General features: G+C 41.0%; 1 protein-coding gene across 2 annotated transcripts; it reads right to left on the reverse strand.

The window, feature by feature from the left end:
* Nucleotides 1-3,867: 3,867 nt before the first annotated feature.
* Nucleotides 3,868-14,434, reverse strand: LOC130091534 (transmembrane protein 125). 2 transcript variants are annotated; one of them, XM_056259477.1, is made up of 2 exons: nucleotides 14,134-14,434; nucleotides 3,868-4,681 (listed from the first exon to the last, which is right to left on the reverse strand). In XM_056259477.1, the coding sequence occupies exon 2, from the start codon at nucleotides 4,615-4,617 to the stop codon at nucleotides 3,946-3,948; it is 672 nt and encodes a 223-aa protein (XP_056115452.1). In that variant the 5' UTR covers nucleotides 4,618-4,681; nucleotides 14,134-14,434; the 3' UTR covers nucleotides 3,868-3,945. The 2 variants fall into 2 exon arrangements, with proteins under 2 accessions (XP_056115452.1, XP_056115460.1); XM_056259485.1 differs by lacking the exon at nucleotides 14,134-14,434 and adding an exon at nucleotides 8,235-8,332.
* Nucleotides 14,435-14,660: the final 226 nt, after the last annotated feature.

Below are 14,660 nucleotides of genomic sequence, written 5' to 3' on the forward strand. Positions count from 1 at the left end.
GGCGACTGAGGAAAGACAGCTGTCCATCACTACGACTGCAGGTAAGCGCAGCTGTAGCGCGCGTGATCCGAGAGATGATAACGTCTCTGGTTACTCACGTAACCGTAGTTCCCTGAGAGGAGGGAACGAGACATTACGTATGGGGAAATCCATTTTCCTCGAATCATGAAGTCTGATAGAATAACTCTTTTGCTTGCAAATAGCCAATGGCGGTCCCGCCATCACCTGATTGGCTGACACTGCTCAATATAGGTGACGGCGGGCGCCAAAAACCTCAGAATCTTAGCTGAACGAGAGTAAGGAGACTGAGAGTCCCTCCCACACGGCAGGTTACGTAATGTCTCGTTCCCTCCTCTCAGGGAACTACGGTTACGTGAGTAACCAGAGACGTTCCCTTATCGAGTCGGTCTCTCGACATTACGTATGGGGAACAATAAAAACCCCGCCGCGTGGGAGAAACCACGCCCAGCTCTCAGGAACAGACACCGGACCTGGTTGAAACATCTATTGGCACAGAGCCAACTCGGCATCTGCACCAACGAAGGCCCCTCCCATCAAGCTAAGCACGCTGAACTGAATGGAGGGAGATTGCAGCAAAGTGATTGGTGCTTAGGAAAATACTGCCGGCTATGAATGCGGACATAACAAAGGGCACAATATAGTGAACATGATAGCTATGCTAATAATAACTCGCACTGTCTGACGACTAGTCGAACCGTGGCTAGAGCGCGCGCCATCGGGGCAGTCTAACCTAGTCCAACGACAGCTCAGCTTTCTCTCCCTGCACTGACAGACATGTGGTTGGAATGAAGGGATATTCAAGTTATAGAATCTCGCAAAGGTATTACGAGACGACCAACCTGCCGCGAAACAAATGTCTTGAATAGACATGCCTTTCGCCCACGCCCATGATGACGCCAAACTCCTAGTGGAGTGGGCGTGCACCCCTATAGGGAAACGGCTTCCCGGGAAGCATAAGCCAGCCAGTGCACAGCCTCCACTATCCAGTGAGATAGCCTCCGTTTCGACAGCGCGCCGCCTCTTAGCACCCGCGTAGCAGACGAAGAGCTGCTCTGAAGTTCGAAACTGGCTAGTTCTGTTCACATAAGCACGCAGGGCACGCATGGGGCACAAGCGTACTTCTGAGACTCTGAAACACTGACCTCATCCGGGCAAAATGCTGGAATTGCAACCACCTGGGCTCTGATGAATATACGCAGTAGATAATAGCCCCATAATAGCATAGCACCTCAGTAAACAACAAACACATAGCCGTAGCTACAACTGTGAGTAGACGAGTTAGCACAGAATAGCCAGTTGTTCTGAAGGAAACGGGGCAACATAACAGCATAGCACATGTAAGTAACAGCATCGGTCGCTGTAGCGCATCCATGCATGTACATAGCGCAGCATAAGTCGCCGTAGCGACAGAACTGCGTAGAGACAGAAACTGAGATGTACAGTTCGATCAGGATGGCTAGCTGCACGGAAACGGGGCAGCATTACAGCATAACACATGGTAAATTGCACATCCGTGTACGTACATACATTCAGAAACTGTGAGTATGCACAGTAGATTAAGATAGCTAGTTTTGCACTGAAAGAAACAGAGCAACAAAATAGCAACACGCGTCCTTATACGTACATAAGTGCAGTGTAGTCGCTGTAGCGACAAACTGAATATGCAGTTAGATAGGATAGCTGGTTGTTGCACTGAATGATAGAGGGCAACATAACAGCATAACACATCAGTGTGCACATTTTAAACATCTGTGTATAATGCAGCTCAAGTTGCTGAAGCGACCGAAACTGCATGAAAATGCGTACACAATGGTCCATTACATTGAAGGGCAGCATAACGCTTCAACACAGATGCAATGCAAGTCGCCGTAGCGACGACTGAGACTATGCACAAGCATAGTTACATTTTTGTGTACAAAAAACACAGCGTCAGAGGCATAGCGACATCGACTGTAAATACGTAGTTAATCGGAATAGCCGGCTGCACTGAGGATACAGGGCAACATATAACGGCATAAATCATAGACACATATCAATGTACATAACACAGCGTCTGTGGCATCGCGCAACAACTGTGACTACACAGTAAAAGAGTAGCCAGTTGCACTGAAGGATACAGGGCAATATATAGTGGCGTAATAGTTACACATATCAGTGCGTTGTGTGTACACAGCGTCAGTTGCATCGTACAACAATTGTGAATACGTAGTGATCAGAATAGCCATTTGCACTGAAGGATAGGGCAAAATATGACGGCATAGATCATAACACATATCAGTGTGTAGTGTGCACAAACACAGCGTTAGTTGCATCGCACGACAACTATGAATACGCACTGCGTAGTAATCAGGATAGCCATTTGCACTGAATGACACAGGGCAATATATAATGGCATAAAACATTACACATAACAGAGTGCGGTGTGTACGTAACACAGGCTCCTTCCCCGCCAGCAAGGTGATGTTCCACGTCCCTAAAGCCAGTTTCCGCGTCCAGAGATCGGGTCGTCGGGGCTCCCGTCTTCGAATGCCGCTCCAGCAGCCCGTCACTCATTCGGGCTGAGTCCGACCGGACCCCATGGGGCCAGCCCCGGCCATCAGGTGCTCGAATGCGAGCCCCAACCCCTGGCCTGGCTCCAGAGGGCCCGGCTGCGCCATGCCGGACGACGTCTCGGTCCTTGATTTTTCTTGCATCATATTGGGCTTCTGAACCGCTCTTAGTCTGACCCGTTACCTAGGAACCTGTTTGCCTTGGGAGACGCTACCAGGGGCATATAGCCCCGGATAAAATAGCTCCCAGGATCGTTCGGGTACTCAAACCCCTCCACCACCAATTTCAGAATAGGAAACTGGTATTTTACGATAATTCCGATAGCATGTGAGGCAGCAGGTGTCCTAGCAGAATAACCACTGGTGTAGCTCATTACATTTACTATACAGACATAATACTAACGTGAGTTTCACAATACTTTAAAAAAAAAATCTTTTAAAACCCTTTTTCTAATTGCTTTGTTTGAAATACCATTTGGTTTGATATTTTGGTTATAAATATACTGACATTCGTATAAATGTAGCTTAGGTGTGTCTGAAGTTTAATGTTGCTGAAATGCTTTTCTGAAGTATTTCTCCAAAGATGTCAAGACGGCAGAGCCTGAATGTTTGTTTATTATGCGTACAAATTGAAATAGATTTCCACTAAATGGCTACAACCTACCATCTGTTTATCTCCATCTGCATGTGAATGTTTTTCATAAGCCCTTCAGAACAAAATACCAATAATTTGCATCAAAGTGTAAATCAACTTCAGTGTATTTCTACAATCAAAATAGCCCTCTTTATTTGGTGGAAAATTTTTAAAAAGATAAGAAAACTGTGCTCACATCCTCCAGATTGACATTATGATCTTTTATTTGATCCATAGTTTCGCCTGCACAGGTTGCAAAATGACAGGCGGTCGATTCACGCACACACACACACACACACACACACACACACACACACACACATACATATCAGAGGCGCTGAAAAGCTGAAGACATCTCCAGATGGACAATCACTTGGTATGCTCACCTTTGCTCGCATAAATGAAGCCATCACACATACACACACATAATATATTGTAGTCGTGCAATAGCATTGAAAAGAAAGCAGCATATTTTACCTAAAATCATTTCATTAAAGATCAAACTTTAGATTGTTTTTGTGCTTTTTCAGTACTTTTTACTGTACTTTGTTGGAGTGAAGAATATAAAAGATGAATGTGCTTAAACCCTCAAAGGTTTAATGTCTGAAACCTTGAGCCAAAATGTAAATCAGTTTGTTGTCACATGTGATTTGTGCCTTAGTTTAATAAGTGCAAAGTTTCTTTGAGAGCATTTTAGTTCCTGTTCAGTAAAAGAATGGCGTATTTATTTAGTAGCCACGGTTATATCAGATGAGCCAGACTCGAAGCAGTCTCTCTTCTCCTTGCCTGCATCTGGCCTGAAATGCTGAAGATCCCCACTGTCCTCTCCCACCGTCTCTGTCCCTGCCCTGTCCTCTCTAAGAGAAAAACTACTGCGGCATAAACGCTGACCACTAACACTGTGAAACTCCCACCCACCAGCATCACCACCCCAGATATAAACATGTCATTCAGCGCCTTGCCCGGTTTGGGCATGTGGTAGGCCAAGGCCACGTCTAGGAGCACAGCTCCACAGATGAGTAGAGAGATTCCTGTGATCAACATGATGAGGACATCAGATAAACCGCCGCTTTTTAGCATGTTGATCCGGCGCCTGCTGCGCACGCAGTTCATGTCCTGGACAGCGGAGCTCAGCAACTGCTTGAGGAGGACGGCCAGAGCGAGAAGGCAAAGAGTGGTTCCGGCGCCCAGCCGCCACTCGCTGGAAAGGCTGGTGGTGGTGGAAAGAAGGCCTACGCCACCCAGTCCGCAACCTAAGATCAAGGCCACTGAGGCGCAGTAGCATAATAAGGATTTGCGTGGCTCATTGAACCACCAGAGCTCCACCTGCTCCTCCAGGAGGTTCTGCTGGATGCGAGCCGGGTCAGGATGGGGTTGGCCCCTCGGAGGGGAATAGTCCTCCAGCTCTGACATGATGTTTGCTGCTAATGGTGCTCAGGACAGGTCCCAACTGTGAAAGGACACCTGGCTAGAGTTCCTGGAGAAAACAAGTTGGAAATTAGGTAAGAAGATGCCATGTGTACAGTTGACAAAACCTGACAAAAATCCTGTTCAATTCACAATAAGAAATTCACAGTGACAATGTTTCAGGCATTATGTAAATTAATTTTGGCCTGTATATTTTACAGTTCATAACTGAATATTTCATTATCATTGATATGCTGTAATAAACCAACCTACTTGAATATAAAAATCTGAATTTCAACCTTAAAATACATACTACTGATATAACCACCATAAGAAAAAAACAAGTAGTAAAATAGAACAACGTCAAAATGCCATGCCATGGCAAATTGTCAAAATGCCATCATGCATATCAAAAAAAAAAAATTATATAAGCAATAAGGTACGAGAGGCTGTGCTGTATCGTAAATAAGTCACGGCTGAAGGGCGTTGGCACGATGTGAAGCCGAGTAATACAAATATACACACACACACACACACACACACACACATGTATATACATATATTTTAATACAAATATTAAAGCCAAAAAATATGTATCAATGTAACTTTCATGAAGTAAAAAAATTAAAAGCCTTCCTTCCGCTGGAAAAATAATCCCTGACCGAATGAATAAATGAATCATTTTTACTGCATTAAAGCTGCAGTCCGCAGCTTTTCCTCTTTGTCGCCATCTCTGTTAGAAATCTGCAATTGCAGTTATTCGCATAATTATCAACTTTACGTGAGTTGTACTTCGACACCCTCGACACGGCACAGCGCGGATGAACACAATGTTTGAGGAGACTGTGTGGCTGTCAATTACCGCGCCGGTGTGGATACTGGCATTCAGAATCACAGATTATTCTTTTTGAAAGTATGACCAACATAAGAATTTTCACCGGAAAATGTCATCTGAACAAGTAAGAAACATCCACTTTTGTTCTGGTTCTGACATTGCAGTCAATCGCGCTGAATCGCTTATCATATCACGCAAAACCGTGCAAATTATACTTTGTTCTCAAATTGTTAATGTTAACAATGTCAGTATTGCGTGACTACATGTAATGTCCTTCCGATATGTATTCTTGTTTTGGCATGGGTCCGGTTGCAGTCTCTTTTTTTCTGTAGCCACTCCGAAGTCCGAACGAAGTCTTTTGCATTTTACAGCGGGTGAATCTGTTGTCACTGGTGATTGTCGTTTGAACCTTTCTGGATCCGCCATCAAATTGGTAAGTTTAATTATATCAAGTGCTGTGAGAAAAGGCTATAAATCTCCACCTCCAACATCCTCACACGCAATATAGCCGACTAGCCGAGACTCCTTCTTATGTGTACAGATGTGACGTAATGACGCAAAGGCTTGAATCTCCCGCGGAAATCCACCAGTACCACTGGAATTAAAAACACAAGCTTACCGCTTTGAATCAAGCTAAGGCAAGCAGATAGTTTTGAATACTGTCTGGTTGTGTATTTTCTCAAATATGTATTTTGGATAATTTTTAACCCAAAAAAAGCTACGGACTGCAGCTTTAAATTATATTTAACCAATTAACAGGTTTTTACTTTAGCATTATTACATTCTTTTCCCATTCAAAATTATTATTTTTTTGTACAGATTTTTCAATTCAAAACAAATCATCTGTGACTCAACTGGACTGAAATCATTATCAAAGATTAAAAAAAAATGTTTAAGTTCCTTCTTGCCTTGGAAATCTGAGGTCACATGCGATCAAAAGCACCAGACAGAAAAAGGGAAATGAGGTATGTTAAACTGCACATCATTCTCCCCACTCCCCAAAATATGCAAACTTTTACAGAACGTTGCAAATATTATGTTAATTATTCAGAGTGGGGTTTCAAAACACCATTCTGGAGTCAGACCAAGCTGCTTAATGATTAAAACGCAGCTTTATTTATAAAGATTTTCTTAAAATCAATTTATGATGTAGTCAAACAATGAAAACCAGGTTTAATTTAAACACTTGTGTTTAGTCTAAAGCCTGTTAATGTGCCTGGGGATGACCACGAGGAGGTGTGTAGAGAGATAATAAAGATTTAAAGTAGTTAGAGAAGACAATTTCCCTCCTGCTCAGGGGCTCAAGCCTTAATTCCTTTACAAATGGCCTGTCTCTGTGGTCCCAGTGACCCTCAAGGTTGCAGGACAGACAGCTTGTCTTTACAATCCCGTAAGTGGCTTTGCCTTCACAGTCCGCACTGCTGCACCAGCAAACTACATTGCATACATTATAATCACAGACCAAGACAAACTCTATTTCTCTTTATCCAGGACCAGTGTCATTATTCTGCACTGTTTGTTCAAAATCAGTCTCCTCCCACATGTGAAGCCAAAGGGGTTGTGTACATGTACGTTTGTGAAGCTTTGCTAATTAAGTCCCTGTGGAGTCTCATGTCACTGACATACTGCTTCCCTGTGACTGAGGTGAGGCATGACGAGGGAAAAGTAAAACAAGAAAGCCCATGAAAACAAAAACACCAAAGTCCATTCTAAGATTACAATGATTGTCAGAGATAAATCACCTAAATTGAAAACTTGTGTTATTATATACTCTCAGGTCATTCCAAATCCATATGGATCCTTGTTTGGAATTAAAAAAAGATTTTAAAGAATAATAATAGTCACTTTTTTCAAAACCATTATAAATGGGGACTTTCAAACTAAAAAAATAAAAAAAAATGAAATAACCATACAAGTATAATACCGTAAAAGTGGTAAATATGACCTGTGTGTTATATTGTGTCTAAATCTTATGTGTGAAAAACAGACCAAAGATTAATTTAGTAACTGAAAATCATGTCTTGGCTCTTCTTGAAACGCGAAGGTCAAGATCTTTTCAAAGAATATGTTGATCCAGTTCACAAAACCAGTCTGAATGATTTGTTCATTCATCAAATTCATCCACTTCTTGAGTTCAACTCACTGATTCATTCCGTGTTTATCTTCACTGGAGGAGAAGATTATCAGTAATCAGAGTAACAACTTAAATTTTGGTCTGTTTTACACACAAAGTTATAGTCATCGGAAGTAGGAAGACTTTGAATATAGTCAAATGGACCACTTTATCATGCTTTTATGGAGTTTTTGAAAGTCAAAATTTGGGTGCTATTCCTAAAATAATTAATAATAATGTTAATGTTTCTTTTACTGCTGCCCAGAAAGCAAAAATGACATCAAACACAGCACTGTATTATGTCTGCATTCCCAGTTGTTATAGACATATGGCAGTTTAACCTGCATACCTGGTATGAGAGCTCTTCAATCCTAAGTAGACTCAGTTTTTTTAATCTTTTATCAAAATATGAACGTCATCTTGGATGAGTGCCTTATGTTACAGTAGAAGTGTACTCACCCTAAAGAATTATAAAGTATCTGCGATGAGAATGTGCCAGTTTATCATTCACTGGTGGATTCGCTTTCAGTCATTTCCCCCAACAGAGTGCGGGGAGAGAAAGGACAGCAAGGAAATGTCCTCACCTCAAATCACCTCAGGGTTGGGACTTGCTTATTATTGGTGTCCTTCGCCTTAGCTTATACTTTAAAAAATAATTTCTAATAATATACTGACTTTCGATTTTGATTTGCAGCGGCTCCTTGGAAAGTTTTCCTCTTTAGTTTTGTGATGTCACTGACAGGATCAGTCCAGACTCCAGAGTATATTTATAAGATTGGCCGCATGAACACAACTAGGCCGAGCAGAAAACTGAAAGTGTGCAATTGTTAGTTTTAATTTGTAATTATTATTAGTCAGATTCCTTTAGGCTGACATGGCGTCGATGGAAAAACGGCTGATCTGTCAGTATAGTGGCCTTGGGGCTGGACAGCCGTCCAACTTAGCCCTCGATTTAAAAAAAACAGTCCACAGTCAGTTTGCCTGCAAGGTCTCTCTGAGGTTATTTCATAGGCAAAATGTCCCTAGCTGTCAATGCATGAGTGATCCACCAGGACAGAGGTATTCAGCTTTAGTAGCCTCCTGACAGTGTTCCTCCTCCTCTTTCTTTGCTCATGTTGCTGTTGGCTATTGAAGTTTGGCTGTTTTCTTGAAGATTTAGAGCAAACGGCATCTTTCCCGACAGGTGTGAATGCTGAGCATTGTGGCAGGCCAAGCGCACTATTCATTCTCTAGTCAAGCGGTACACTGTTGTATCTCTGACTGCAAGTCTCTGATGTATCTGCTAAAGAAGCGTTCATAAAGCAGGCTCTTGTCTTGTCTCCGGTCACCATGCAACAGCTGATGCCTTGTCTAGCATACTCTTCTCTGCCTGGTTGCTAGACAAAAACAATGGAGCAAGTCTCCGTGTCCTTCTCCAGGCCAGGAGGAAACAGGTCACTATCTGTGTGGAGACAAAAGAAGCAAAGAATGCCAGCTTGATAGGAAGGGGATGTGTAAAGGATATGCAGTATGTCTAATTCATCAAAAGCAAATTGCTTTTGATTGTTAAGGGAGGAAACTGCTGTGAAGATCTGAGCAGGGGTGGAACTTGCCTTTTCCATATGGGGGTAACAGAACAATCTTTGCGGCAAGGTGGAACTGGATGGAAAATGTCCAAAAAACCTTCATGAAATATATATATTTTTTTCCATAGCCATGTCTGCTAACTTTACCCATTGAAAGCTCACTATATATTAGCTCCTAAGCACCATTTTCAGGCCTCATACAGTAAGTGCACACTCGCCACGATGTTTGTTTCAAAAAGAAGGGAATTTAATTTCGTTGCCTTCTAAGATACATCAAATAAACCACATTCCAAGTCAACACTGCATGTGTCCTTCACGGAGTTATCAATCCCATAATACACTGCAACAAGTTCAGTGAAAAACTAAATCCAAGATGGTGGATGAAGTGAGAGAAATGTTAACTCCATCCGAATTAGCATACTTATATACCCAGCTAACAAAAATATGGTCAAAGAACTTTTTGCTAACATTCCCATTAAGTTTTGAAAATTATACTTCTGAATGTTCTCAGAATGTTTAAAACGCTGAGTTTTAAATGTTAGCTGTATCCGAATATCCATACTTCCCTACTATATACCCAGCTAACACAAATATGTTCAAAGAACTCTAAAGGCCAATTAACACCGCACAGACAAACGGCAACAAACACCAACAAACAAGTTGGCAGTTGGATTTAAAATTTTATGAAATAACGGTCATGTTCACATTGCCCCAACAGACACCAACAAACACTGATTGACCATGGTCAGTCAGGTGAAAACAAACTCTGTCTGAGCGAAGCCAACAGACGCCGACAGGGGTACTGATCAGATAAAACCCAACAAACCTGTTTTTGGGTGTTTGTCTGTGCGGGGTGAATTGGCCTTTAATTTCACTCATTAGTATTAAATAAGTTGTTGTTCCATACCTGAAAAGGAGGGAATGAATCACAAAATATTTGGTATACGATTTGGGTTCTGGAGGGCCAAGAGTGTGTTGTTAATGTTATGCTTCTTGCAGCCCCTCTCTCCTTCTTGCTTAATCCACATTTTATCAGCCTGCACACATGGCTCAAGTTACTGTCAGGCATAACCTCAGGAACAAACCGCAAACAGCAGCTGGCCTAGACCCTGCCTTTAAAGCTGTATAAACCACCCTTGATTTTTCACCCCTAATCTCTTATTTCAACTGAGAAATCCTCACTATTTCTCTGTTTCCGACTCAATTTCAGTATCTTATCTGTCTCTTTTTTTCATATGTTGCACTGCCGTTCTGGTGGCTGGGGAGGGATAGCCTTTTTGAAAAGCACAGCTCTGGCTCCCAGTGCTCTTTCTTTTCATCATAAAAGTTAACATATGTCATGTACCTTATTCCATCTTTTCAGTGGTGTCATTACATCCTCTTTTTCCATCAGTACACTTTCCCTAAAGAACACTCCTTCATTCCAACCCTTCACTGCAGCTTACCGCCACGTTCGTAGAAGGAAACAGAACACAAAATGACATTATAAAGACAGATTACTCAATCTTACTCTGCACAAAATCTCAATGTTCTCTATGTATGATTAACTCAACAACAATAGACCTGGTATGGCTTTTATGGGTGTGTAATAGCGTAGAAACAACATGAGTCATATTTCTCAGTAAAGACTGGAATACAATACACGATTTTTGCCCCAATTTGCAGTTTGGACACGTCAATGCTACTTGCCAAAAGTCAGAGCCAGTATGCAGATTTTGGGTAGTGTAAAGTCTTGAATACAGTACACGACTTTTAAAATTGAAAAAATATTTTAAAACACTAGCGACTTTGTAAAAGGTTACAGAGAAAAACTGTGCATCCTAGACTAAACAACTGAGGATCACACACTCAGATTATCAACTCACACAGAAGCATGCGCCTCGGCTCAACCCCCAAACCGGCTCAAAATATCAAACATGTTTGATATCCTCCGAGTGGATGGAAGCTAAAGTCTGAAGCTACAAAATTGGAGTCTATGCCCATCATACACCACTATTTTATGCAAAATCTGCCAACTCCGATCTGCAGACTGGCTCTAACTTTGAGCAACAAGCATTGACTCTTCTGGACTGCAAATTATGGCAATAATCTGTGCAAAAAATAGTGTATTCCAGCCAAAAGTTGACAGATGTTACAGAAAATGCAAACTTTAGCTTCAGACTGTGATTCCATCCAGTCAGAGGATATCATACTTGTTTCATATTTTGTTTTACACATATTGTTTTACTTTTTCATCCATCTCCAAGCAACAATTGCGTATGTTTCTGCATAATTGTTTGTGTTCAACACAACATGAAAGTCTGGTAGTGTGTGATCCTCAAACGTTTTTCACTGTAATCATTTACAAAGTCAGCAATTCCTAGTGTTTTCAAATCGGTTCACATTTTAAAAGTCATGTAGTGTATTCCAGCCTTAAGGGTGCTATTTTTTCTGGTAAGGTTCTGTATTCACTGCTGTTTGGTGCTTGATTTTCCTGTTTTGGGCACAGCTGCAATATTAAGCTCTAATTAAATCACCAATTAACAGGCCCGTCCACCCAGCTCCACACTGCTGACAAAAGGAAAAACGTTCACCTCTCTTCCCGCCTCGCCTACCTCTCTCCCTTTCATCCTAAAAACAGTGACAGCATCCATAATGTTCAGTTCTGGCCTCTAGGACAGTAAAACTGTGAGCATGGTCCATAATGCAATACAAAAGGGGCAACTATTCAACTTGGCCACTGAGCTCCACTCTGTGACCTGACCTCCATCTGTGACATAGAGACACCAGCCCGGTTAAGACACCTGGACCTACTCTTTCACTCTTTAGGGGCATGGTTTCATTCTCACTGGCTGTCTCTGTATGTGTCACAGAATATTCTGGAATATACACTCTCGGGATATTTGGATGTTGCTGAGTGCTGTCATGCACCTGTCGTTTTTAAAGATCTGTACGATCTCTGAGGAAAGGATGATGAGGAAGGAGCCTAGAGTGTGTTGGTTTGCTTGGCATCTGGAAGCATAACTTTGAGATTCCTTTCTTTCTCTGCAGATACATGTCAAAAAATCTCTATTTTAACTCCAAATATGGATGTTCATTCTTGATTTAAAAACAAAAATGGACTGTTAAATACTAGTAATGATATCAGATGGTGTTACCATGATGGAACTGAAAGAACATAGGCCTATTCATCTGCCATTGTATTTGCATTACATCCCTTGATACTTCAAAGAATGCCAAGGTAATACGATGTAACTTTGGTACTTTTCTAGAATTATTTGCAATGTTTATTTGTGCTACTTTCTTTGTCCTATTTTGTCATGTCTTTTACCGGATGGCTATAATATGTCATTGTATGTGCATGCTCAACAATCAAGTCACAATAAAACAATAAAATGTCATAAATGTCATTTTATTTTCTATCCATGACATGACATTTTATCAACACCTCCAGTGTAGCTGATACATCACATGTGAGCTGATGGTTCACATGTGTTAAATGGTAGAAAGAGCATTACCATGATTAATTACTATCTTTTTCTCCCTAAACTATTACCCTGTCACTGTAAAGCACTGTTCACACTCTGCATAGAAAGGGCACCTACAGTATTAAAATAATTTGCTTCACTTTTATTTTATGATACAGAACAATTTTAACTATACAGATGGGAGACATTACCTTTCTCTACTGTTACAGTTCTGCAGCTCCTCTTTAGTATTTTGCTCTCACTTGACTCATATTAGTTACTCTTTAAAGCACAATGTTCTTATAATGGACACTATAATGTCCACAATAAGCAATATCTGATCATTCTATTACTTCCTCATTACAAATGTCTAATACTGGACAAAATTGTTTTTGATTATATATGTTGCCCGCCGGTTTCTGGTGTTCTTCTACACAACTCAGAACACATTGAGTGAAAATTTATTTTGGTCAGCTCAGATATAAAATCAGAAATGGCAGCATGTGAGAATGACACTCCACACTTCTGAAACTAAATAAGTTGTATGTAGTTTGCATATTTGTCTAAAAGAATCAATTAATTACTTTTATAAGATGTGAAAAAAAGAAAGAAATGGCATGTCTACTGGATGTTTGTTTACATAACTGCAAAATGACTAGCCTAAAGTGTGTGACCTGCTCCAGGAAATAAATCTATGAATGTTGTTCATTAGTATTACTCACAAATGTTCTCAAGTAATTAGATTATAATGTTAAAAATGTATTAAAATGCATTATTAATTAGCCTATAAGAGCTAAGTTTAATAATTATTAATATTTTATCTGATAAAGCTGATGCAGTATATACAGCACTTTTTTTTAAAATCATGTAACACTGTTGAAAGCACTGGTGATTATTCATATATTTACATTTAATTTATCAGGATAATATATTATGTGTGTTTAAGTCCATATATCCAGTATATGGGTGAACAGTTACAATTACAGTGATATTCTGTATAATAGCTCTGGGACGCTTTACTGTTTTTATCACTCAGCTTGACTGAGTTTGAGACATCTGGGTGACATGAAATTGGGACCAGAAAAAAAAAAAACGTGTGAACGAAGTGACCAAATTTTGCCTATATTAAACACTCCAATCTCAGTCCTACTGTAGGAATATCAGCACAACATGTCCATATTGAGTACAGCACTCTAGCTTGTGCGATATTGGTTAATTTATTAGGCAATATGATTCCCTGTCAAAAAATAAATAAAAAAATTTGTTATTATTTTATATGCCGCAATTAAAAAAAATGAATAAATACACATTGTATGTTTCCCATTTCAGTGTATGCTATAAACAGATTTGAATATCAACCCTTCATGAATTGGTTTACAAAATGTCCTTTTGCACATGTTGAGACGATTTTCCAGAAGTGAAAGTCCTAAAACTCCAGTACAAAGTGTCCTGCGTTGCTCTATCAAGGTGTGGATCCTCTTATCCGTCTAATGTATAACAAATACATTTCTATTCAAACCTAAAAGAGTAGGAGGGCGTACATCAAAACGCTTCCGTTCTTACCTGCGATGCGCACCATCCCGAACCACATCAGCCACAAATATACACAGCAAGAAATATACACAGCCGGTCCGTCTGAGGGGGGAAACGCGCTCAGCGAGAAGAGACGTCAAGTTTAATGTAAGTCTCGCACAGTAATCCCGACCATATCAGGTTGTCATTGCGAATGGCGTTGCAGGTGCACTGCTCGTTCAGCCCGGACTTTTGCCCTCCGCTCGGAGGAGTGGTCTCTCCTCTCATTGCTACTCTGATCGCGGAGTTTGTAGTTCAGCTGGGGAGTGTGTGTGTGACCTCGCCGCTCCCCTCCAGTGGGACACCTGCAGCGATAAAGCGTCTTGTCCAACGGTCTGACGTTAAATGACGCCAATTGGAAACACCAAACAATTTTTCTGTATGTTTGTTCATGCTCCGTCGCGTTTCAAGCACTATCTGCGCGACAAAACGCGCTTACCTGGAAATCGTCGCGGAGTTACCTGCTCTGTTTGCCGGAAACCCTTGCATGACCAGTGCTTATGAATAGATCATTCAGG

The sequence above is a fragment of the Rhinichthys klamathensis genome, unplaced genomic scaffold, assembly GCF_029890125.1.
Source record: "Rhinichthys klamathensis goyatoka isolate OS25496 unplaced genomic scaffold, OSU_Roscu_1.1 h1tg000007l_1, whole genome shotgun sequence".
Classification (NCBI taxonomy): Eukaryota; Metazoa; Chordata; class Actinopteri; order Cypriniformes; family Leuciscidae; genus Rhinichthys; species Rhinichthys klamathensis.

Excerpts from the sequence above, each read along its gene's own strand:
- LOC130091534 (XM_056259477.1), bottom strand. The coding sequence starts at position 4,617 with ATGTCAGAGCTGGAGGACTATTCCCCTCCGAGGGGCCAACCCCATCCT.